Source organism: Cornus florida, unplaced genomic scaffold (assembly GCF_030987335.1).
Source record: "Cornus florida cultivar Cherokee Brave unplaced genomic scaffold, ASM3098733v1 CherokeeBrave_3.0.0_Hap2_Chr01, whole genome shotgun sequence".
Classification (NCBI taxonomy): domain Eukaryota; kingdom Viridiplantae; phylum Streptophyta; class Magnoliopsida; order Cornales; family Cornaceae; genus Cornus; species Cornus florida.
Genome location: NW_026775571.1, coordinates 110,528,871 through 110,555,473, shown reverse-complemented (window position 1 = coordinate 110,555,473; position 26,603 = coordinate 110,528,871). Strand labels below are relative to the sequence as shown.

Sequence of the window (26,603 nt, the reverse complement as noted above, 5' to 3'; positions counted from 1 at the left end):
ATGTCCTTATATATAAATTACCCTGTATATACCGAACATATCAAGCCGTTGTTCCATTACTGGTAATAGTGACTAGGGGTGCACACGGTCCGATTTGGATCAGATTGGGAATTTTTTGAGACCAGACTATTTATAATAGTTCTATTATTTTTGAAACCAAATCGAACCATAATTTCCATGGAACCAAACCAAACCAAACCGAGAAAACCCGATTTGGTTCGGTTCAGTTTGACGGTTTTAGTTGATTTTTTATTTTATTTTTTTTTAATTTAGAGGGGGCAAAGTTTTTTTTTTTTTTTAAATATATATATATATATATATATATATCAACTAACATCGATATAACACGCAAAAAAAAACGAATTTTAAGAAGAAAAAATGAAAGAAAATTGAGATATATTTAAAAGGAAAGAAAATTGAGATATATTTGAAAAGGAAATTTTGACTTTTTTTTAAAGAAATTTAAGGAATTTAAAGAACAAATGAAAGAAAGGGGGCACGTGAGAACTTTACTCAATTTAGATTTACGATATGATATACATACATATATATATATATATTATGTAACATATGAATGGTTTGGTCCGAGCTGGTCCGGTCTAGCACGACCCTAAACCAGGACCGGATCGAAAAATTACGGTTCCATAATTTTGGCCCAAGACCAAACCAAACCGCCCAATTCAATACGATCCGGTCTGATTTTTCGGTTTAGCAGATTTTTTGAACACCCTTAGTAGTGATGATGAAGAAGAAACCTAAAAAAAAGAAAAGAAAAGAGGGACAATTTGGTCATTTCACATTTAATTAGTTTTTTTTATCTATTTTTATTCAGTTATAGAAGGACATTTTAGTCTTTTCAGTATTCCGGTGCTTGTTTGCTTTAAAATTGAATGTTAGTGACCTTTTAAAACGTATAGGGGGTTATACGCTCTATATGCATGCTATAGTGGTATTTTTTCGCTAGCAACCCTTGTGTTTTCTGGGATACAGAATTTATATATATAAAAAATAAAAATAAAATAACTATATGATAGATTTAAGTGTAATTTTATTTGGATAATGGGTTGGTGTCTGAAAGTCAGGCAACTTCAATTATTTATTTGAATGAAGGACAACATCACGATGTTATTCATATTTCTCGTCATAATGACTTGAGCCTCTACTCATATAAATTAATTGAATTTGGCAATAGTTAGACTAAAATGGTCCCAGGCCTTCAACCATCTAATTGGGTTGCTGCTTTTACTCTTTTTACACAATCTTCATAGTTGCATCCACCAATGCTGTCAAGTTAGGTAGGAAGCATAGTTGCGACTTGCGAGAGAAGTAGAAGCCCGAGGTTGGCTTTCTCGTGATAAAATCCATCATATACTGAAGATAGAAAGGCAAGAATATTCAGATTTAAAGCGGATCATAAGATTCAAACTGAATCCAAGTTTGAATACCATTATTGAGAAGAAACCACCTTCCACTTTTCCACCCTGAACTTGGCTTAAAAGAACCAAGCACAAGAATTCATCCTATTCCATTTCCCCAACAGTGTTAAGCTAATCATGTTGATCGGGATAACACAAAGCAACTAAATTAATCGTATTCCATCCATAGCTTCGATGATTCTGGTTATATTTATAGTTAAACTATAATATACACTAGGCAAGATATTCAAAAATCTTGACCAAAAAACATAAAAGTGTACAGAAAATAAAAACCCCAGAATGTTAACTCAAATTATCTTTAGCTGCCCAGCTTTTTGAATTTCACAACAATACAACCCGCAACTGAAGAATAGATGGTGAAATGAGTTTTACAAAATGAGATACGGTTATGAGTGGGTGTGGACGCAAAAGATGGCCTCCCTTGTCAATGCATCACTGGATCTGCTGATTAGAGCTGGTGGTGGCATCTGCCTCCGAGCTTCGTCTCTTCTTCTTTCCCTCCCCATGTCTTGACCTTCTTGGTGCCTCATCCTCGCTTTCACTTTCATCATTTCTGAAGTTGTTTCCAGAGCCAAATTGATCCTCTTGGTCAATCTTTACTCCTTGGTGATATTGTGTGTCTTCATCAACCCCACCACCACCTGAACCTGCCATATCTTGACCCTTGCCCTGATCTGACCCTGCACTGTATCTGTCATTCCGATCATTCACTGGTGCTCTTTGATCCCTCTTAACCATCCTGTTTGAGTTCTGAGAGGGCTGTGATGGTGGTGGTGGAAACAATGGTGGCATACCAACTGGCCGACCAGCTCTAGCTGGGCCTGCAGCCCCAATACCCATTCCACCCATGAAAGGGCCTCGTCCTTGACCCATCATCATCCCAAATCCACCAGCTTGAAAATTTCCAGGCTGGGAAGGTCGGCCATGAAACATCATGCCAGATGCAGCACCTGTAAAGTCACCAGGGAATCTTGGACCATATGGTCCAAAAGCACGGGGACCCATACCAAAAAGATCAGGCATGGGAAACCCATCAGGTGTGACAGCTCCATAAGAAAATCCATCAGGACCCATCATGACAGGTGGGAAGCCCCGCATACCAGGCAGAGGCCTGGCCCCACGTGCTAAAGGCATATGAGGAGGCCATATCATGCCTCTGCCCCTTCCTCTGCCTTGAGCTGTTGCCCCAAATCCCTGGCCAAAGCTCTCGTCCTCTTCCTCGCTTTCTTCCTCTTCCTCCTCTTCATTGTCCTCAAACGGGACAATGTCCGGGTTCTCAGTCCCATTGTCCGGATTGACTCCCTTTGCTTTTTCCTCCTCTCTCTTTGATTCTGCTGCAACTGAGATTGCCTGAAGGAAGAAAGAAGAAGATAAATAAAATCAAGAAATCAAAAGTAGAAATTTGTGCTACAGCTACCTACGTGTAAAACAAGACTCAGCTGCCTGAGTCAGCTCTTCCAGAGCTGACCCCAAAGTCCAAAATTATATAACAGATATTCAACATAATGAGAAACTAAATAATCGTGTAAGAGACCAATTTGTAGTATCTCATTATATACCAATTCCCAGTACACCTAGCAAACCATAAAACAGATTGAAATTTGCAACAGTGGCCATGAATTTTTGCTATAAAATAGGGAAACAAATATTGAAACCTGAAAGTTGTAACTGTCACTTAGATTTTGGTCCTTGACTAACAACAATTTCAAAACTGTTGCAACATAATGGTAAAAGTGTCTACATAGTTTAAGGGGGTCGATTAAAAAAATAAAAATGAAGTATACTTTAACACAATTGCACAGCACAGTTGCAATTGTGGGTACATAACTCTTAACTTCATACATGGTTACCGAGTGGCACATGATCTTGCCTTGACACGTGGCAACTTACATCACAGCATGGCACGTCATGAGTCCACCTCATATACCTTGACACCAACAGGTAAACAAAGGTCCTGTACAGGATTACTTTGATGCTTCCCGACTTCGGTTCATCAATTTTTTATTCTGTTGATGACTGTGCAATATCACAACTTACATCTAACCGCTTGATTTGCCAAATTATTAACTTGACAAAGGTGTTTCTTGCATTTCCTCTAACTTCTACACCATTTATGAGGTGAATACTACTTCTATGATGTGTTCTATGTGAGTGGACATCTCGAGAACTAAACTACCTTAAGTACAGTCACCTCTGTCTAGCTCTGGTTTTGCTATATACTCAGTTCAAAGACTTCTGTCTTCCAATGGGGTTTGATTGGAAACATCTCCAGCCATCCCCGCTCAATCTCGCGCAACAAATAGTCTCAGCCCTTCCTGACTTCAGTTCATCAATGTTTATTCTGTTGATAACTACTTGCATATATCACAACTTACATCTGACCACAGGATTTGCCAAATAATTAACTTGACAAAGTTGTTACTTATATTTCCTCTAACTTCTAGACCATTTACGAGGTGAATACTACTTCCACAGTATTTATGAGGTGAATACTACTTCCACAGCATGTTCTATGTGAGCAGAAATCTCCGGAACTAAACTAACTTAACTACAGTCACCTCTGTCTAGTTCTGGTTTTGCTATATACTTCAAGCAATGATACATCCTCCGAATTCAGAGGATGCCGAAAGGGGGATATGTGAGTTGGGGTGTGGGTCCCACCACATGATGTTAGGGTGATGTCATGTAGTGGGGATCACATAACAATCAGTGGGCATCCTCTGCATCTGGAAGATATATCATTTTTCATGTACTGAAGTTTGTGGACTTCTGCCTTCCAATGAGGTTTGATTGCAAACATATCGTTCTCGTGCAACAAAAAGCCCCAGCACTTGTTGTTTGTGTGGGTCTGGCTGCAGACAGACAACGCAAGCCTTATCCCCTTCCACTTATGATCCCCAAATGAACACCAATTTCTAACAGACACCTATTTGTGATGACACCCTCCCATGGACAGACCTCACTATGGCTAGTTATTTTATGAGTACCTCTCTACAGCTAAGTTTTGTTACCTCTTTATGCATCCTACTGTACCTCACGTGGTGCATCATGCACCCACACTGTTTACATTTTTTATGGAACTTTGCAGCACAGGTGAAGACAACTTTTCCAGATAACTGAAACCTGAAATTTTCCAATAATGTGAGTAGGGGTACAAGTTGATCGGGCTCAACCCAACCAAAGTGAGGGACGGACTTCGGCTAGGTTTTCACATGTTAGGGGTTGGGCTTTGGGCTCAAATTACCGATCTCATTTTGGTTTGGCCTAGGGTCAAGAGATTTGTTACCCGAACCCAACCCAAACCAATTTATGCCATAATTATATTTTGTATTTTTATTATTATTAGAATATTAGAGATCAATCCTACCATAATTTTTCTTCCAATGGCCCCATCTGTTTGTTATATTAATCTCCTTTATCTCCAAGTCTCTAACCCATCCATTTTCAGAAAATCTAGTGAGGCAGACAGCTTGTGAGAAGAGAGAACCCTAGCTGCCACCATAAGCCGGAACCATATGCTTGCGGGTTACACATTTGTGTTAATCTTCATCTCCGGGCAAACTATCATATGTTTCCCTCCTGTAATTAAGTTTTATCATGTTGTTTCATTCATTTTAGACATCCCCTCTCTCTCTCTTTCTCTCTACATATACACATATATGTTTTGTTCATTTTCCTTTGTATTCTTATTTCACTACATATGAGTTCATTTGCCTTGTGTATTCTGAGTTTGTAGTGGTGTTTTGTTTATTTGCCATTTTTTTTTTTATCCCATTGTGATAGAAACCCAACCCGACCAACCCAAGTAGGGTCGAGCTCAGGCGAGGTCTCTCCAACATGAGGACGGGTTCAACTCAGGCTTGGGTAATATTGGTCATATTTTAGGTTGACCTATGGTTGACTCTTAAACCGCCCGAGTTGCACCCCTAAATGTGAGGACCTCGTAGAAGTCCATGAAATTATATCTCCCAGAGTCAATAATTTAAAAAATGAACATACCATCAGTTCACTATCTGGCTCAAGATAGAGAAGGGAAGCCAACTGCTCACCAATAGAGGGCTCAAGTTCCTGGCAGTCTCTGCTTATCTGTAATTATACAAACAAAACAACAATTTCAAAAGATGATTGGAGGTCATAAGATTTGGGCTACAGAAACTAAATAATTACAAGAGCGAAATGGGCCGTCAAAAAAAATAATTGTACCAAGAAAGATGTGTGATGAAATTATGAATGGTGAACATTTAATATTTACAAAATATAGGAGCTAAACAAACAATTAACATACTTATCTAGCATTTGAATTTTGAACTTAATAATGTACCTGCCAGCAGGTTTTGGCTTTTAGTTTTAACGTTTTTGTAAATTATCCAAGCATAATGTCTTTCAACACACTTTTTTTTTATAAGCAAAAGTGTATTAGAAATCGTTCAAAATGGGAACGCATCCCGAGATCTATACAAGGGCCGAAGCCAAAGAGAGAGTCCTATGGACCCAAAGAACCCAAAAAATCCACGATTTCATCCATACAATTTCTCCCCATCACCCAACTACAAAGATAACTAATAATAGAAAATTTCAGCGTCTCAATGGAGGATTTCTCCCCATCAAAAGGTCTTCTATTCCGCTCTTTTCAAATGCACCACCAAACACAAAAGGGGGTGGCCCTCCAAAAATCACGGGCGTAGGACCCCACATTGTAGCCTCTTCAAACATCAATCAAATCCCTCGAAGACCAAGGCATAACCCAATGAACGCCAAACAAACCAAAACAAGACTCCAGCAACCATGAGCCACAAGGCAAAGCAAAAGAAGGTGATCCATGGACTCTGCATCATTTTTACACTGATAACATCAGTTGACTGTGAACTGTCTTCTCTTTGTCAGATTAGCCAAATTCAGAATCTTGCCTCAAAGTGCAATCCAAACAAAAAAGGCCACCCTGAGAGGAGCCTTTGAGCGTCAAACCGTCTTCAATGGGAAGTTGGAACGATGAAATCTGGAAAGGTAGAGAAATAAGGAACAGACCGCAAACCTCCCCTGAGAAGAAGAAGGCACTGTAATACCCCTAATTTTCTGGAATTTATTTAATTACATTTTTCTTTATTTATATGGCTATTTGCTTATTTGCTTTTATATTTAATTGTGTGTTTAATTGATTAATTGTTTTATTGAATTGTTTTATTTGAATTAGTTAAATTAATTTATGCTGGCTAATTGTATGTGCATTTTTATTTGATTCCATGTGATGTGTTTGAGTAATTGAATTGTCTTTAAATGTTTTTATTTTGATATTTAAATGCTTCATTTGGTTTTATTTTTATTTTATTTTAAAGTTTATGGATTTTGGTTATAGCCTATGGACCAACTAGATGGGTCTTGGACTATTTGAGTGGGATCCTAAATGGGTTGGATAGTGACCAATGGGAATTAGTAGTTATATATATAATGAGGTGTATATATATATCTATATTATTTTCATTAAAAATAATGATTTATTAAATTAGTTACCAAGTTTGAGATTGTCAGACGTATGTTAGGTCTAGGATATATGTAGTATATATTTATCTATATATATACATATATAGTAGATCTAGAAAGAGAAAAAGAGAAAGTAGAGAGAGAAAGAGAAAGAGAGAGAATGAAGAAGAAGAAGAAGAAAAAAAAGGACCATTTGAACTTACCTTGAACTTTCGATCCGAAAGTTTAAGGATCCGAAAGTTTAAGGCAAGTTCTCTGCTCTATACTTCTCCCTTAGATCTATGATCTATATGTCTCTAGTATAACTTTGGGGATGTTTAAAGGACTATTAAAATCTGAATCCATTTTTAAATTGATCTAGAACATAGGTCTTTATGAGTTTATGTTTATGGTTGTTCTTATTGTATGAATTGATAAATTTATGGCTTAGATCTGATTTTTAATGGATTTCTACCTGCTATATTGATGTATTTTCGTGCTTAGGTGTTGATGGGACTTAGTAACATGTTTTAAGACCCTTAACAATGGAGAATAGGGCTTAAAATTGAGTTTCTCGAGTTGTTTCACGAAATAGTGCTCGAGCTCTGGGAAATTTTGGGTAAAAGATTATTTTTGACCCCGAATTGATTATTTAAGATCCTGCACACTAAATAGGGATGGGATGACGTTATGTGAATTTAAATAGGCATGAATACAATGATGCATACAATTTGAATTTAATTGTTGAGAATTGATGAATTTAATCTTTTCATTTGTGTTAACAATTGAGATTAAATGTTTAGCATGAGATGTGTTTGGAGAATGCTTACTTGGCTCTAAAAATAAATATCAACATACTTAAGATTCAGTTTATGTGAGATAAATGATGTACGAAGCTTAAATAAATTATAAGTCATTCCTGTGATTTGATAACATGAAATTTTATGTTATGTGCTGCTATGATATGATATGATTATAATCAATTGCATATCTGTATTTTATAATCTTGAAACATGATATGTGTGTGTGTGTGTGTGTGTGTGTGTGTGCGCGTGCGTGTTTGGATTTGTTTGAGGACCAATGTCAGGATTTGGTTCTATGTATGCCATTGTCAAGATATGGCTTTGCTTTGTATTCTGTGGATGAGCTGGCTAATAAGCTTAGACTCATTCTATGTCAGGCCATTATCAGGATATGGATGACATGCCATTATTGAGATATAGCTATTATATTTTTATAACTTCCAGCCTATTCTCAGGATATGGGTATGGTTGTTATTTGTTAGCTAACCATTGTCAAGATATGGCTAATTATATCTATAATGATATTATGTGTACCATGATACAAGCTTGAAGTCTTGGGATCAGTGGTTAGAATGTAGGCGTATGTTGCCAATCGAGATGGGTAGCAGGATTAGGGATGTCATGCCCTGGAAGAAGGAGGACCTGTGACCATCTTTGTGTGCGATTTGCATGAGATATCCACTACACGGTTGAGTCTGCCTTAATCCAATGAGAGTCTTTAGTGTATATATTTATATACTTATCAACTATGTAGCTCTTGCATGAATTAACTATAGATGTGTAGTTTCTTCAGGTCTCTATTTGGGTTGTCGTAGAAAGGACTTGTTGTGGGTTTTGACCCACCATTGTTATATTTTTTAGGTCCTCATTAATAGCAGGATTAGCAGTTGTTCGTGCAGATCAGAGACTTGGCATCATCACTCTTCCAGTGTCATCGACGTAGGATTTTATCTTCTGATTAGTTATTTCAGTTTTAGACATTTATTTATTTTCAATTATGGGATTTTATTAAGGGTCCATGTTTGAGGATTCCTGAGTTGTATTCTTTGGAGAATTAATTCTATAAGGATTTTAGCATTTATCTTTGAAAATTAAAAGATTTTATTCAGAGGATATTATTTTATTTATTTATTAGTTTTTCCATTCAGCGATATTATTTCTTTATTATTCATTCTTTTTGTATTCTGTGTTCGATTTAAAATATTAATTGTTTCGATATCCCCTGGCTTTTGGGCTTGGACTTGATCAACCCACGGCCTGGAAATCAGGGGGTATCACAAGGCACCTCTTGTCTATACAAAAGGTCCAGTAGGCGAGAAACATCGTCCAGCTCCCAATCCTAAAAGGATTGCCAAAATCACACGTCCCAGGTAAGCTTACCGATATCGATCCGATAACAGTCTGCTACCAAAACATATCTATCAACAACAATCCTGAAAAGTCTTGTGAAAAAACAAGAAAACGGGCGATCACCGCACCAAACATCCTCCCAGAACCAAACGTCCCAACCCTCCCAAACTCTGAATCTAATGTGCTTAGAGAACTCATCCCAGCCCTTCCGAATGAATTTCCACAGAGGCCCATCCCCCTCTCTCCTCCCCAAAGCGGCATGAAATAACCCTCCTCTATAAACAATGTCTTTAGCTACCGAATCTACACAATTTCAATTAGCATGGGTCTTTCGAAGAACAAAAATATAGCATGGGTTCATACCGATCAATCCACCAACATGTACACACATGGTGGTTTTCACAAACGCAGATGGCAATTGATATGTCCATCATGTAAAATTAGCACATTGAGCATTATTTGTCGTGCTCCAACCTGAAGGCTGAAGTTCCCAGAAGTAAATACCACACTTACATTTTGCTTCCATCCTTCCTCCTATCTATTCCCTCCATTTTATCCATCCCTCCTACCAAATGAACACTAAATTGAATCCCAGTACATATGAGATCATGGTTACATATTTGACCATTTGAGGTCACATATCTTATCTACTACCATGATATGCTAAAAAGCAGCTATCAATCAATTTATGTAACAATTAAACTAAAATCCAATACACAGGAGATCATTGTTACATATATTTTCAATCTCATCATGTCCTGTTCACATCTCATAGAATCAAGATCAATTATCTAATGAATCCCTCAATACAAGAATTGTGATCAATTAAGCAATGCTTAGTCATGAGAGTGTCCCCCAACCCCAAAATTCACCCACCCCACCATTAGGGGAGATGCCAACTCTCTATCTCTACTTCCAACAAACACGAATTTTAAAAATATATAGAAAACCATTAAAATATGTCAACTCTCTCTTCTTCTTCTTCTTCTTCTTCTTCTTTTTTTCCCCTTTTCTGGTTAGAAAATCGACCTTAAAGATGCACAAATCCAGGCTCACTGCAATATGCTATGTTCTTAGCTGAAAACCTAGAGCCACTTTTAAACCAAAGTGAGAACTTTGTCATCATATTTTAATTTTGTTTTGCATTATATATTTTCCTTTATTACTTCTGAAATTGTTAAAAAGGGGTTAGCCCAGTGCACGAGGCTCCCGCCATTGAGAGGTTAGGGGAGGGGATGTACGCAGTCTTGCCCCTGCATGCGGAGAGGCTGTTTCCGTGATTCCTTTATTACTTCTCAAGTTGTTCATACACGCAAATCAAAGCCTCGTGCAAATAAAGCTACTTTCACCTTCACAATTGCTCGGTAAAGAGTGCAAAAAAAGAATTATGTCAATCACTCTTTATTTCAATAGCAAAATACATGGTTTCATATGCTAAAACCTTGCATGGAACACCTCCTCGTCAGTAACATAAATAAAATTTCATAAAACCGGATTGTACTGGCTGCCTAGACCGTAATCCTCTCTCTCAGACCAAATTTGGTTGGGTTTCTTTCCCATTTCCTCAGTTTTTCATCTATTTCTTTTTTATCCCTGATATCTCTCCTTGGAATATCACTTATATTTTACTTTTCTACTTAATAATCCAAACGGAGTTCAACCGCTCACCACCAAACATGGATCATCTTTTTTCCCAAATTGTGGTGGTTCTCTCACTTATATTTAAGATCAATAAGCATTCACCAAGTTGTTTATTTCGATCTGCAGTTTAAATAACATAATTTTAGATTAAACCTATTTAACTTAACCGATTTGCATTAGAAAAAACTGGTGTGTGTATATATATACATACTAAATTTGGCTAAGGCTGTTAATAAACGGAGTTGTACATTAACGGTTTGGGCTTGACTTGGCATTAAACTTTTCAAGCTCATATATTCATCTAGTGACTAAGCATGAATTTTATATTTAAGTGAACTGGCCTACCCTGAACAGGTAAAGGTTCAGCTCGTTGGGCGATCCACATACGTATATTCATACATTACATATAAGCCCATAAGGGACTAAGGGAAGCTTTACAAGTAATTATGAGAAGGTATTGGCCATTGTATATAAACATGAAGAGTGATGTAACCATTATGCGTTTATTGTTTCAAAAGGCTGCCTTTATAAATTATACCACCTACTATGTCTCTAAAGCACCCAAGACAAGTTACTTTTTTTAACATATATTTGTAGAGGAGATAACTTTTCTAATAAAAGTTGGCTTAAACAAGCCATCTCAAGCCAAACTCGAGTTGCTCAGCTTTATTCCAATTTCCAAGCCCCAACTTGAACTCTATCATTATCCGCTGCGCCAAACTCAAACAGACTTTGTAGCACTATGTTTGGGTACTTAAAAGGCAACAACCCCATTATCAGCTGAGCCAAACTCAAAAGTTGAGTTGTTTAAAAAAGAAAACTAACAAATTAAGTTCAGAGCTTGTATATCTAGTATATATTTTTACATAATAAGTAATTTATATATGACAAAATGCTGATGTCACAGTTCAACTTGCAGCCCCAACAGTAGAAAGTTTAACCCATGGCCTAATCTTATGGCCTGATTCCAAAACATTGCATACTTCCATGCATCATTAAAGTCAATCCAACTAAATTGATTCTTACAAACCAGTAACTTCTTGTTGCAAGCACAGAGCTGTATTTGCCATATAAAGAAGAGGAAGGAGAACAACAAGAAAGTAATTTAACACTGTTGAACATGTCATAGGAAACTAAAAACAGATCCAAGGGCTTTACCTTCACTGGTAAGTTCTCATTGTAAGGGTTCCTCAAATGGCGAGTTTTGTGAAAGGAAAGTTCACACAGCTGCGTATAAGATATTGCAATTAGCTTTCACCTCATAATTATTTTAGTACTTATTTCTGCCAATAAACAATTTAGATATGTCTTCAAGAAATGTATGCTTATGAAACTTTCAAATAAACATTCCATTCTATGTGGAAATACTAACTCTATGAACAAACAAAATTATTGGTTGCATACACAGATTGTATGATTTCAATCAAAAAGATTAGACAAATTAAAAAAGAAATCAATTACCCAGCTATCATGGATGGGTGTCAGCTTCCTGATATATTAAAGCCATGAAATTAAAGCAATAAAAATTAGGAGTACAAAATATTACTTTTGTGTTTCACTATCTACCTTCACATGTAAATTTAACTTGGCAACAAAACAGAAGTAGCAAATCAAACAGAAAACTGCATACCCGGCCTTAAAAAAATAATATATAAAATACATAATTGTAAATTGGCCAGGCACAAAGAAAGGTTTCTTTCAAGGCCCTGAAGTAACTGATTCCCACCATGTCCACAGTTCAATTGAGTGCATTAATGAAAACACAATTCCACTACAGGTATTTTATGTCCAATGATGTAGTAAAAGTATACGAGTCACCAACCAATACAAACAAGATTTTCATGTTTGTGCATGTTTGCATGTGTGAATGCATGAGAATGAAAACTGACATAAATTTAACGGCATTGTAATTTCAGACTGAACTGCGAGTAAATAGAGCTCTTGCAGCAGGTTACCATTTCACTCTAAAGCACTTTACTGTAAATTTTCAACCAGCAGAAGGCCAAGTTTTGAGCACCTTTGACTTTGAAATCCAAAACAGAATTAGCTACACCACCTCATATCTACTACCTCTCCAATTTATTTATTTGTCTTGGCTGGGAAATTTTGTGGGAAACTTCACTTCCGAAAGGGTTGGGAATTTAAAATCTCTTATCCTTTAACAAACTAAGGAAAGAATATCTGATATTTCTTGTGGGGTTTAATGACGTATTTGGATAGTATGAGTTCCTAATGGTATCATTCTAAAAATCCCCAAGGCAAGGGATCGAAATAACTGAATAGCTATCTTCACTGCTGCTACCATTAGCAATTACCAACTCCATTTTGCTGCCACCACCACTACCATGCCATTGCCACCTCTGCACCCACTACACTGTTGTTGACGCCATCACATTGCAGCAACCAACACCGTAGCTACCGCCACATATGATACAGGCACTGCCTGCCACCACCACAGCATTGCCAACATGACCAATACCTCCACATTATAGCCGCCATTCCAATTTCCACACCGTTACTGTTTTGTTGCTATCCCAATCTGCACCATCACCATTACTACTGCCATTGCCACCACTACATCACCAATGAATGAAGCATGTCGAATAACAATACTTAAGATAAGAAGGGAGGTGGGGAGGATTCAGTGACTAAAAAGTAAAGGCGCCATTTTTTAAATGTGTTATTTAAAATATTTTTTATTATTTCTTTTGTCTGGAGACTAAAAGCACACACCTGATGGTTTTATGTATGTCTAACTAAAAGAGCTTCCTTGTAATAGGTCGAAGCACTTAAGCTTAGGCTCAATGAACATGGGGCTCTTTTAGAGCCTAATCATGCCTTTAGCAACAGCGTTCATATGAAAGAAAGCCCATAAAAAAAATGGAAAATTTATTAAAAATAAACACTAGGTAATAATCTAGGACAGCAAATCGAAAACTTGAATGGTTTACAGGATCAGGAAAGAGGAAAAAAGAAAGAAAGAAAGAAAGAAAGAAAAAACGAACTTAAAATAATGTACCTTTAACCATTTGACAGAGAAATTTCGCCCATAATGAGCAGTTCCATGTGCATACTTCCAGTTCCCTCCACCAACAGAGCCACCAATTTTACATGTCATCTTTGCACAACCCTAGCAAACCATAGTAATTTTTATACTCAAACACTTCATATAAAGCAAAAGGTAAAACTTTTTCTTATGCTAAGGATTCCCTTACAACCTTTGCGAGTTATGTGAAATCTATTTACTGGGAGCCACAGTAATCTAGACTGCAGTTACCAAATCACATCCAGAATTGTAATAAATAAACAAACCTGAAAATGTCGAGTCCGGTTGACTGAAAAGATCAAAATAACATTTTCAACAGTGTCAAAAGCTTCATTTAATTTGGCCTCGTTGCTTCTTTGGGTTGCCCATACTCCTTGTTGTACTGATAATTCCAGGTTCTCACGGTTGCAACTTTTGACAATAAAATACCTAGGTTTTCATATATTGAAGTGACGGTAGTAAATTAGCAACAAATTCTTAAAGAACAAATGATAAACATGGACAAAGTATGATCAATAATTATAGCTTAAAATTTCTGAAAAGGTAAAAAAGAATGATAAAGCTACAAATACTGATTGTTGTTAATAGCTATAATCATTTAAATTATTCGTGACAAATAATGCCTTCAAACAATTCTCTGAATCAGTACATTCCCCATGTACCATGGCCTCATATCCAGTACATTATACTTGCGGATCCAAGGAACAAAACCTTTTGGAATGTCATTTGGTCGGCTCCAAAATGGAAACGTTTCTGAAATACTTTAGAAATTAAATGGACTGGTGAAAACAATTTGGAAATGCTTAAAACCATAAAGTAAAATATATTAATGAGCAAAGATAAGTGAAATAAGTTATTAAACTAATATGTTTCAGACATAGACGTCCATCTAGAAAAGGGGACACTGGTGGAGTTGAGAAGTAGATGCAAATTGTGTAACTCATCAAAATAATGTTAAACAATACAATACTCGTAAAGAAAAAAGTACAAAAAATTGTAAAGCTAAATCTCTAATGTGAAATTAAATTAGTATAATAAAAGCTATGACATTACAGGGATGAACCTTTAGAAGAAGGTAGACATATTGACATTTTAAGAGTAACGACCTAAGCAAAATAATCAGCAAGTTGGACTACAGTCGCTAACATCTAAGTATTGTGATAAGCTCCTCTCCTAACTCCTCTTCAACTTCACCTCTTATGCTGTTTATTCAAGGATCAGAGATGTTCAATTATTTTTTGAGTTTCAGTCTCCCCCCTTTAACCAAGAATAAGAAGAAGATATTGCCTTTAATCTGTTTTTGTAATAGTTATAGACACGAAAAAGATTTCAACCATTTCGTGGAATATTTAGATAGATGCAATACTCAGCTGAAATCAACAAAGCCTTTTTCCCAACTACTAGGAGTCGGCTACATGAATCCTATTTTTCCGTATCTAAGGCCATAGCCTCAATCAACAATCATTTGATATAAAATTAATGTGAGCAACTAAAACATTATGACATAATAAGCATGAACTATATAAGTCTTATAAGAAGAAGAATAAGATCCTTTCCTTTTATCCATTTTTGTAATTGTTATCCACACAATAAAAAAATCTCAACCGTTTCTTGGTTTATTTCGATAACTTCTAGGTCTCGAAGGAAACACATGAATTACATTCCACCCATGTCTCGTTGCAGTTCCCAAAAAAATGGGAACATTTTGGCCATTTCAATGAAAATAAAAGAAAACTATGATCATTGGGCCATTAGCAAACAGCAACTAGCATTACGAAAGTTGATTAACATTCAAGGTGCACTCTTATCTCTTACCTTGACTACAGGCTACTAAAACTTAGTCAAAGAAGAAGCATAAAAAAACCTGCAGGACATTGTAAAATTTATAGTAGAACGAAGATATTGTAGTATGAGAAAATAGGTGTACTCCTTAAGGACAGAATAAGTCAAACCCCAATGAGCGTGTAGCACATGCATTTTATTTATTTATTTTTTTATAAGTTAGCACATGCATATCACTGGACAAAATCAAAGCATCACAAGAACAATAAAATGCAACATATCATTCAACACAAAATTTTGGACGTGAGAAGAGATGTCCAAAACGAGAGCAAGTAAAAATCTAAGGCAGCATCCTGAAAAATTTCCCTTAAGCCAGAAGAAATGCAAGTTTCAAGACACCAGTCTTACCTGCACGTTATAAAATAGCTTATTGGGACCTTGGAAGCCAACAAAATCAGCTGGACTGTGCAAAACAAGCAAAAAAATTTATAGAGATGCGTTTTCTCAACAATTAAGGAGCATGAACTACACGAAAGTGATATTGAAGAAAAATATTCTTATTCAGACCCTTGTATTCCATACACTTAACTTCAGTGCAATTCATCATCCCTCAAATTTGTAATTTTCTGAAAAGGAATATGTTTTATAAGAAAAGCAACAAAAATGCATATCCAGTTATTTATGGATTAAAAGCTTCACCTACAGCAAAACTTAACAGGGCAAAACCACAATTGTTCAATTTTTTTCTTGCAACTCCATGCGAGCAAAGATAAATACGAGAAAACAAAAGAAAGCACACGAGGAAAAATCAAATTTATACATCACTAAAACAGAAGTACAAAACTAAATGTTTGGAAACAGCTATGTTTACTATTGTAGGTTGCAAATAAACTAACTTACAGCTGATATGTGAGGATAGACCTCTTAAAAAAAAATCAACATTCAAGTACACGAAGTCATTTTACATGACCCAATTAAAAACCTTTGAACTATGAACACACCTAGATATTCCTTGAGGCAGGGGTGTAGAAATTTTATTCACTTGATTTTGCTGGTCATTGGGAAGATTCTGTATTTGGGCCTGGTTGACTTGCTGTTGGGACTGTTGAACTTGTTGTTGCTGCATATTAGGGGACTCTGTTGTTGAAGGTTTTGCAGGTGCACTTTGACTATAAGCATTGGAGCCCTGTGGAAACTGAGTTCTTTCTGTTTGCTGAGAATAGTTAGCATTCCGGTTTTGGAAGAACCTATTTGAGTTGCCATAATTGTAAGCCAGATGCTGGATCTTCTGGAGCACTTCTTCGACAGGAGGTGGAGGACCAGGCAGCTTTGCATGCCTATACCGGCAATCGGGACCATTTGGACAAAACCCCAACTTGTACCTGCAATTATAGAACAACCCTTTCAGAAACATACATATAATGCTCCCACGAGAGGAAGGCTATCTTCCTCAAACTACTAAAAAACCGTCATGAGAGAAACTTTCTACTTAAACAAAACACCAAAAAAATTGAGCAGTTAAATCTGGTAAAAAAAGGTGTAGACCTAACTAAAAAGATGTTGACTGCTTTTTTTAGGCTACAATGCAATAAGAATAGTTTTCAGCAATAAGAAAATGCATTCCTCCAGATAGGTAATTTTTCTATTGATTGACAAGTCAATATATAAAACAAAATCAATTCTATATCTTCCACCCCAATGAAATTACCATAATGCCTTAAAAGAGTAAAATGAAGAACGAACCATTTAGGATTATCATGATCCCACTAGAACTTAGAATCTTAGAAGTCATAAAAAATGTAAACGAATTCTACACCCAACATCTGACTTGGCTATTCCAATAAACTTCTAATTTAAAACCTTACAGCATAAATATACTATCAAATACATCACATGAGACAATAACAATTACAAGAAAAAATGAAAGAAGGAAAAGGAAAAAAAAAAATAAATGGACATTACTCAGTTCTAGTCTCACATAGACCTGGGGACGGAGGACTCGAAATAGACTACATTTAATATTTTTAAAAAGTAGCTGCTCTGAAGCTCAAACTCGCACCAACAACACTGATGTTCAAGCATTTTCTCGCTAAACTAGGCAACACCCCTCAAAGTGAAGAGAGAGAAAGTGGATGGAACATAACAATTTGTTCAATGTGTCTTCCAAAAAGGATCATTTTTTTCAATTTGTCTTCCTTTCTGCTTCTTCTCTATGTTCAATTTGTCTTCCAAAAAGGATCAACTTCCTCCAAATGTATGGAGGAGTGTGTATAAACTAAAAACACAAAGAAACCTAATATGTGTGTGTGAGGGCGTACATATCTTCAAAGAAAACACAAAATTATAATTAACTCGGTCTCCATAGAACCCATGATCATTAGTATATTACTGAATCCCAATTCATCAAATTTAATAAGACAACAACAATGGAAACAACTACCGTAGAACCAAACACATCAAATTCACATAAAAAACAATATGTTGTGACATATAAGAACCAAATATAAGAGATACAGATAGAAAATACATGTTGCACTCCTTGATATCTTCGTTAGTGTGCTTATACACACAATCTTGCTCCCGACACTCGCCGTACAATCGAAAGAACCGGCACACCGGCATTCTAGACTTGTCATACTGGTGGAGAAACCCGCAAGCGTCACCCTTCATACAAAGGCTTCGCAGCCAATGCCGGCACACGGTCTGACGGAAACTCCGCCGCCCCGGTAGGTTGCCCGCCACCGGGTCAGCGGAGGTGGTCACGACAGAGCTGTTAGCCGCCACCGTGACTGCTGCATCGGATTGTATTGCCGGTACGGATGCAGTGGGGTTGCTGGGACCCGTATCGAGGCCGCCCTCAAAGTCGAAGCTTAGACCTCCTTCCCCGTCGTCCATCGATGGATATATTCAATAAGCAGTCTAGTTAGGGTTTCTGCAAAGCATATATATATATATATATATATATATGAGAGAGAGAGGTGAATTAGTTAGAGTTACAGTCTAGACGTGGCGAATGCAAACAAGGAGGAGAGAATTGGGAGTGGCACGAGGGAGGCGTGTGTAATGGAAGAAGGAAGCTGCGGTTTTGGATGCAGAATTGAGAAGGGGAAGGGGAATGGGATTCAGTATAGCGGTTTTTTTTTTTTTTTTTTTTTTATATTTTATTTTTAAATGCTTAGTAATTGTATTAGTTGGAATTTTGTCATGGTATATTAATTATAATAATCTATTGTTTTAATTCAAACAAAATATATATATATATATCTGTTTTAGAAAATCAACTTATTATGCTGGAAAAAGAGGCGCGCCCTTGACTTCTTATCAAACTCCTTTAAATCAAATAATATATTTATATAATCCAAATATCCAATAACCTACTGTGTATGTGTATGAATATACGTATCACACATATGTATATTTTTTATTACAGAAAAATAATTCTTATTTTTATTTTGGGGAAAATTTACAAATTAGAATGAAATTGTTGGTAATCTGATCAAATACGAATCAAATAAACACTATATTCGTTCGATTTATTAAGATTTGAAATTGTAATTTCCGTAAGATTTCAATATATATATATATATATTTTATCGGATTGAATAAAATTATTATTTAATTGGATTTATTAAGATTTGAAAAGTGTAATTTTCGTAAGATTTCAATATATATATATATATATTGTATCGGATTGAATAAAATTATTATTTGATTGAAATAACTATGATGCACATTTAACTAGTTAATTTTAAGAATTGTAAATATTTAGCACCGAGTTGTTCTTGAGTTTTCAACTACTTTAACATTTTTCTAAAGTTATTTCCTAATGCATTTGGAGAATGGACAAGTTTAACCTCTTTTGAGAATGGATAAGTTTGACGTAAAGTCCAATAAATAATATAAGTAACCAAAGGTTTCAATTCTTCAATCTCCGATGTTGACCTTACGACACATACAACAATAGAGTCAAAAAAAGGTTAAACTCAAAAAAAAAAAAAATTAAATAATAAAAATTATAATTGATATGAACATGTGAATTTACATGTTACGAAGTATGAAAAATGAATGAGCTGCTGCATCAGAATTGTTAAAAACAAACCTCACTTCACACACACACACACACACACAAAAAAAAGGGATCTGCCAGAATCGCAACAATGTAGAAAGAAAATGGTTGCCAATTTTCATAAGGAAGCAATTAGAGTAACCAAGTTTAAAACTGATGCATAGATAGAGGAAGGGAGTAGGCTTTTCTGACCCAATCAATCTTGAAACAAGCTGATTTTCAGCTTCTGGTTGCAACATTCAACTCAACAGCTTGGTTCATACAACATGGGGCATCAAAAATGAGAACCAAAAATTTCCGGGGAAGAAAAAAAACAAGTGAATACTAACAATTCCAACTCATTACATTAGCAAATTAAAATAAATGTCTATTCCATTAAAATAGAGTTCAAAAGGATATAATTTAAATTATGAGAAGAAAAGTTAGAGGAATCTAATTTACACTTTACATAAGACAATTACAATAGAAGTATATCTAACTGAATAATATGCAGTCCAAGTTTACCAATCTGCATCTAATTTACATTTACATCAAGACAATTGCCATATAAAATAAACTGACTCAATAAAATACAGTCCAAGTTTACCAATCTGTACCCAATTCTCTTGAGAGGAAAAGTTTGTCGATGTATAGAATAACAGGAGCAGACATGGCAACATAACTTTGCATATGAATCCTTGCCGTGGTTTCTGAGAGGAACAAAAGTGGTAATAAACATGCCAATTAGCACAACCATGTTAAGGAATACAATCTCAATTTGAGGGACGTTGGAATTCATAATCTTTTCCATAATCATTACAAAGGATCAACTTAGTTTGTATTTGAAGGGATATTTGTATTGAATAACAGTTTCTGCATCAAAAATAACATGCTTAACCCAAGAAACAACCAAACCAGCACTTAGTATTGGGTTGTTTGTAGGTTGGATTGGGGTAAGTGATAAATTGCATTGTATTACAAATCAAGATTTATTTACCCAACGCATCCAAAAATCAAATTTGACATACAACCCAAAAAAAAGACCAGCAGTATAAAAGCCTATATTTAACCATCCAAAGATTGGTCGACCACTACACACGAAGCAAGGCAACAATTTTTATTTATTTATTTCCCTGAACAATAAAGCAGCAATTTAAGTTGCAAAGCAGATGAAATACAGGTTTAAACACTTCACTCGGTATGTCAATTAGAATGGCTTCCACATAACGGGAAGAGCTTTTAAATAAAAAGCAAAGGAACTAAATATAGGCACGTAAACTTACCATCTTCGTTAAGCTTCTTCAGTAGTTGCGCCTTTGTAGGAAGAGCATGCATCCCTGCAGCAACAGCTTTCCTGATGGCCCATCCATGGTAGGGAGCTAATACCTGTGCATAGGCTTTTGAAGCTGAATCCTTTAGGGAATTTCCCCTGTTAACAAAACATTCAAATATTACACATTTATCCACATTTTTTCTTCTTCTAGTATTGATAAGCATAGGAATTTAACACTACTCACCCCTCCCACCCATTCAAGATGACATGCCAGCACTATAATACCATATGCTAAGAGTTTTGCACATTTATCCACATTTATCAATATAAGTTAACCACAAAGAAGAAAAACCAATATTAACCAGAAAAACGAATATGATGGTAAAATTATACTTTAGGTAAAATAAAAATATAAATTATACATTAGGTTTGAAGACCATGTAAGTAAAAAACATAAGAAGGGGGCATTAGTTATCTGTAAAATGAATTATTCCAAAATAATTGTCAATCAAATTTGCAACCTATGGTACCTAATTTATATACCACACAAATCATAGAGATGGCATATCTCACCTTGCCACGTGATTCTACAGTGGTAGTCTGCATGACACTTTCACCTCTGCCACATGGCACATTCCACATAATCCACATGTAATCTTACAACATGATGTGTACACCCCTCCACGTGAATGGCATCCAAGAGCTCTCTTTGAAGTTTGAATACAAGAAGCTTTTAGATCATTATGACCCAAGGTTATTGGTCCAGGTGGATATATATCTATTTTGCATATCGCTAAGGAAACGGCGACCTCTCAACATGCAAACCATCTTTGTCAACTGTTATCAACATATTTATTATTTTCACATATCTAAAGCCTACCAGCATACTTATCCTATGTATCCTCTACAAGGTTATATTGATATATTCAGCATCTCTATCTTATGCAGCTATGCCGCCTCGGTAAACCCATCTTCACCGGACATTCCTTTCTCTGACAATGAGATCCGCCTTATCTACTGGCTTATTAGCTTTGCCAGGCGTATGACCTTCAATGGGAATTGATTTCATTATTTCTCCAATTTTGCAAATTGTCTCTCTCTACAGTCAGCCCCTCCTACTATTATCTGTGTGGAACTGACTCGTCTGACAAAAGCCAAAGCTTTCTCTCCTCAAGCCAATGGGTTCCAGCCTTCTCCACAAGCATTACATGATATTTGACAACTTCTTATCCTTACCTGTTTTTTTTTTTTTTTTTTTTGGCAAGTATTTGACTATTTTTTTGGTAAGTCTTGCTACAAGGACCTCTTCTGTTGTACAAGTTTCATAGTCTTCCCAATAGGCACATATACAGTACCGTCAGTATGAAAAAAACCTCTTATCCTCATTATATGTCTCGCTACAAGGATCTCTTCTCCTCAAATAAGGCTTATTGCCTTCTTCATAGGCTCTTTTCTGTCAAGAACTGTGAACCCTAATGCATAATGCACTGCCTGGTTATGAGCAAGAGCCAAAGGGATTCTGCAGCAATCATTTGTCCCATCAAGGTACATGGACATGTCACCTTCTATGATATTATTATTAATATGAGCCTCTTTGTGATATGCAGAAATGACATGGTCCTTGGTCCTAGAATCACTTGGCTCTGTGGCTGAAGTACAGGGCTTGCAGAGGTGATCTCCTCTTGAAGTCAGCATACATCTCGTCCTCACTACCACCGCATAGGGCGTCACCAAATTGACACCTGGAGGCATCTATTGGACCGTGTTGAAGCTTTTTTGATATTTGACATGTCTCAATGCCACCATACTATCGCTGCTCGCACTAGCCATCCATAGTGGTTGAAATGCTGCCTTATCACTTCCAAAAAAACAGCCCAGATGCACATGGCGGTATCCATTTGGTGACATTATGGCAGCATGGTAGGATTTCATAAGGCCACCAAGTAGCCCATAAGCACCTCTTGCTCTCGATTGCAACTAGAAATAGTTTTATGCTCCAGTGCTCCACTATAGAAAGGAACCAAATAAACTTAAGGAACTGACTTATTGAGACCTTAGGAGTACTGAACTAGAAATTTAGAACTCCCTCCAGAATTAGACTAGCCATTATCGAGGCCATACTATCAAGGGATCTACAGATCTCTCTCTCTCTCCAAGCTCGACTTTTATATATCTCATTCCACCTGGGACCTCTAAAATGTTAAGTGTACTGTTTCCAACTTCTTACTCAAAAAAAAAAAAAAAAAAAAAAAAATTCCACACAACCTATTTGGGAAAATCAGTATTTCAAGGGTAAGCCGTATGTGTTTCCCTTCGTCTAAATTTATAGTTAAAAAAATATAAAAAATCCCTCAATTCTTTTTCTTAATGGTTTTCTTCATCTCTTAGTTAATTTTCAATTGTCGTAGGCAGAGAAAATGTTCATTTTACCCCCACAATTAAGATTAATTAATATTTTCGGTAAGGGGAAATTTTTGAACTTCTTAAAGTGGGGGAAAAAGAAGAGGAGTTGAATCATACTCGCTTAGAACGTCATTGAGGTCACCAATATGTTAAAAATCTTGACACCAATTTCTGATTCCACTCATTTTGTTCAATTGACGGACCAAGACAGGTCCAAACCATAAGTAACTAAATGGTGTAGGTCCACATCATGCCCTACAACCACCTGTGGGATCAAAGTAAGCTCTGTCCCAATTAGACTTGAGGGGTGAACAGGGTTTTAGCATTCCATGATAATTTTTACTTAATTTTAATTTTAACCAATCTCAATTCATTAATTAATCAAGCTTCAGTGTATCATCATATAATCAAACAATCCAAATCAGAAAACAAAAAAGTAATTGATATTCAGTTTTTAACTTCATAATTGTATCCAAATTAGTTCAAATTTTCCAATTTGATCTAAGCCAATTTTAACCAAATTTTCATGATCAACTAGAAACTTCTTAAATCAATATGGTTATTGACTTCTCTTCTCTATATTATAAGGTCACTTAACTTCTCTATATTGTTCTTGATGGAGCTTGAAACAAGCTATCAATGCGATCTTTCGGTACAATCTTCATTCTAAAAAACACAACTTCAATGTTGATGCCAAACATTTGAGGGAGTGACATGATGCCATAGACCAAAATACAACTTTTGCTCAAGAAATGTGTCAGAGCATGACATTTTTCTAAACCTACAAACACAATTTCCCATGAACCCAATAAAACCTTCTCCACCTTCTCCCTCAAATCCTGAAAGGTACCTCAATCCTTTTTTCCCCAGTGGGTAACACATATCTATTCCAAACGTTAATTCTACAATTACCAAATTTTAGCTTATTGTGAGACCAGTTATTCAACTTCAACAGTGTGTTGGACATATTATTTCTTTCCACTCCTAAATAATGTGTCCCGACGTTTTTAGAATTTTAAGGAGTGAAATAATCTATGTTTACCCTAGCTCTACAAGCTATCAAATTGCACCCAAAATATATATATATCTATACTAATCAAGTCTCTATTATATGGTGTGAAATAAGATTGACGAGTTGAATGGAATCAAATTCATCATCTGGAGAGAATCCTTCAAGTCAATAGAAGGAAAAATCAAATAACCAAACAATTATTTGTCAGAAATAACTTTAAAATAGAAAAAAGTTGAAAAACGTACTCCGTTGCAATAATCCGCTCAAACAAAACCCTAACCATGTCCAACCCACGCTTCACTCTCAGAAGATTCCTCGTATGACTTCCGGATTTCCTTGCACAATTCTCTTCAATATCCCGATCAACCAATTTTTGCAATGTAACAATCGATTTTGACGCCTCCGCAAGATCATCAACCTGTTTGCATCAACAAAATCAAGAAGAACAAAATTTCCCCATCAATCAGTCAAAGCATATATATATATATATATATATATATATAGAGAGAGAGAGAGAGAGAGAGAGATTTAGGTACCTTGGCTACGTAGTCCATTTCAGCGAACTTGAAGGCGATGCCTAAACAGCCGAAGAGAGGGGACACGAGTGAGCACGCGCGAGAGAAAGGGGCGAGCTCGAGGTCGACCACGCCGACATCGAGGGTTTGGGAATTTACAGTGTTGGAGAGGTCTTTGAAAGCCTCTGCGATCTTCCTGAGAGGCCTTTCGTCATCCGCGTTCGCCATGGAAGCGCTCTCTCGCTCGCTCTCTCTCTCTCTCTCTCTCCCCTATCTACGTTGTCTTCCCCCTCTTGTCAACTTGGTTTGTTGATGCTTTGCTCCAAGCCTGTTCTGTGTGAGTTCGTGGCAAAAGCAGGTGGGGACCACTTTTGTTGAATCGAATGGAAACATGTTCTCAAAAGCCCCATTTTATGAAACAAAAATAAGTTGTTTCTATTTGTTCCCGACTAAAATACGGAAAATATATTCTCTTATTTCAAAAAAATACCTTTATTATTAAAACTTTTTTATCTCTCTCCTAAAACCTGAGCGCCACTTAAAATGACAATAAGGCTGAAAATTCCAAAAAACATATATTTATTTTCTACTTGCCACACCTTAAAATTTCAACTTTTAAAATTTTCAATACTTAATTTTAAATTTTATCAAACAACGTAAAATTTTAAAATTTAATTTTGATCTTTGACTTTAAAACTTTAAATTTAAAGTAAAAGTGTGATGAGTTGGAGATCAACCCTGGAGTGAACAAACTCAACAAGTAGCGGTTGAGCCTTGAGAGCATATCTAATAGAGTCTCTAAAATTAGGCTATCCGAATTTGCTATATCAGCATTTTTCAATAGCCACAAAAACATTTCCCATAACCACGTCAGCATTTTTGAGTCTCTAAATTTTAACTAACGCATAAACTCCAATGGGGCACTTTCGATCTCCAAAAATATTAATATTTTAATATTTTTAAATTTTAAAATAAAATTTATTTTTTAACTTTTTCCTAACGACTATATTTCTAATTGCTATACTGTCAATAAGAACACTAAAAAATTTAAAAATGAAAAAAAAAATCACTTTTTCCCAATATTTTGAATTTTTTTTTTTGCCTAAAAAAACTTTAAGGCACTGTTTGTGTCAGTCGAACAGTACCTTAACGGCTATTTGGTTCAATTATTTTAAGAGAAAAAAAAAAAAAAAAAAAAAGTAAGCCAAAAATCTGAATTTTAACTTTTATTTCAGCTAAACATGTCCTTAGAAATAGTGTTCTGGGCTTGGGAATAATATTTTGGCCTGAATTTTAAAAATAAAAGAAAACAAAAATGGGCCCACAAAAAGTGAGCCCAATCGCCAACCCACTCTTGCTTTTTAGCTACGTCCATCAAGAGTTCTTCTTTGGGGCCCACTTTTTCCACAGTCCATTGGAGCATTCAATCTTCAAAAATTGACCCAGTTTCGCCAAAAAAGCACTGATGGAGTTGATATGAATGTGTAGATAATTTCCAACAGTCAAATGTACCGTCAAACTATCAGATTTACTACAGTATGGGACAAGAAGTGAGTTCAAATTTGGGACATTCATACAATAAGTTACTGTAATCAACCCAAATGGGTCAGCCCAAACTTGAAGCTTAGGGTTGAGTGTATATAGGCCTAATCTGGCTCTGCTGAACGGTTATATTGAGTTATGCTCGGGCTGGGCTTAAATTTATTAGGCCTGTAAATATTATTGAAATGATACCTCCTCTCATTTTTTCCGGTGTAGATCACTAGAAACTTCTGTCCCTTTGATCACTTAAATGATTATACTACGTAGTAGATAAATATTATATTTCGAAAATATAATA

General features: G+C 35.9%; 2 protein-coding genes across 2 annotated transcripts; both read right to left on the bottom strand.

Annotated features, from left to right (window-relative positions):
* Positions 1-1,580: 1,580 nt before the first annotated feature.
* LOC132313627 (30-kDa cleavage and polyadenylation specificity factor 30) lies at positions 1,581-18,759 on the bottom strand. The gene is made up of 7 exons (XM_059812486.1): positions 18,043-18,759; positions 16,521-16,897; positions 14,000-14,166; positions 13,707-13,817; positions 11,846-11,914; positions 5,436-5,522; positions 1,581-2,786 (listed from the first exon to the last, which is right to left on the bottom strand). The coding sequence occupies exons 1-7, from the start codon at positions 18,408-18,410 to the stop codon at positions 1,869-1,871; spliced, it is 2,097 nt and encodes a 698-aa protein (XP_059668469.1). The 5' UTR covers positions 18,411-18,759; the 3' UTR covers positions 1,581-1,868.
* Positions 18,760-19,927: 1,168 nt separating this feature from the next.
* Positions 19,928-25,104, bottom strand: LOC132313619 (accelerated cell death 11). The gene is made up of 4 exons (XM_059812473.1): positions 24,785-25,104; positions 24,494-24,666; positions 20,844-20,989; positions 19,928-20,270 (listed from the first exon to the last, which is right to left on the bottom strand). The coding sequence occupies exons 1-4, from the start codon at positions 24,989-24,991 to the stop codon at positions 20,164-20,166; spliced, it is 633 nt and encodes a 210-aa protein (XP_059668456.1). The 5' UTR covers positions 24,992-25,104; the 3' UTR covers positions 19,928-20,163.
* Positions 25,105-26,603: the final 1,499 nt, after the last annotated feature.

Excerpts from the sequence above, each read along its gene's own strand:
- LOC132313627 (XM_059812486.1), bottom strand. The coding sequence starts at position 18,410 with ATGGACGACGGGGAAGGAGGTCTAAGCTTCGACTTTGAGGGCGGCCTC. Across the intron at positions 16,898-18,042 it reads GATATCAAGGAGTGCAACAT|GTACAAGTTGGGGTTTTGTC; the intron begins GTATTTTCTATC and ends CTATAATTGCAG. Across the intron at positions 13,818-13,999 it reads ACCGGACTCGACATTTTCAG|GGTTGTGCAAAGATGACATG; the intron begins GTTTGTTTATTT and ends ATGGTTTGCTAG.
- LOC132313619 (XM_059812473.1), bottom strand. The coding sequence starts at position 24,991 with ATGGCGAACGCGGATGACGAAAGGCCTCTCAGGAAGATCGCAGAGGCT. Across the intron at positions 24,667-24,784 it reads AAATGGACTACGTAGCCAAG|GTTGATGATCTTGCGGAGGC; the intron begins GTACCTAAATCT and ends TGATGCAAACAG. Across the intron at positions 20,271-20,843 it reads GAAGAAGCTTAACGAAGATG|AAACCACGGCAAGGATTCAT; the intron begins GTAAGTTTACGT and ends TGTTCCTCTCAG.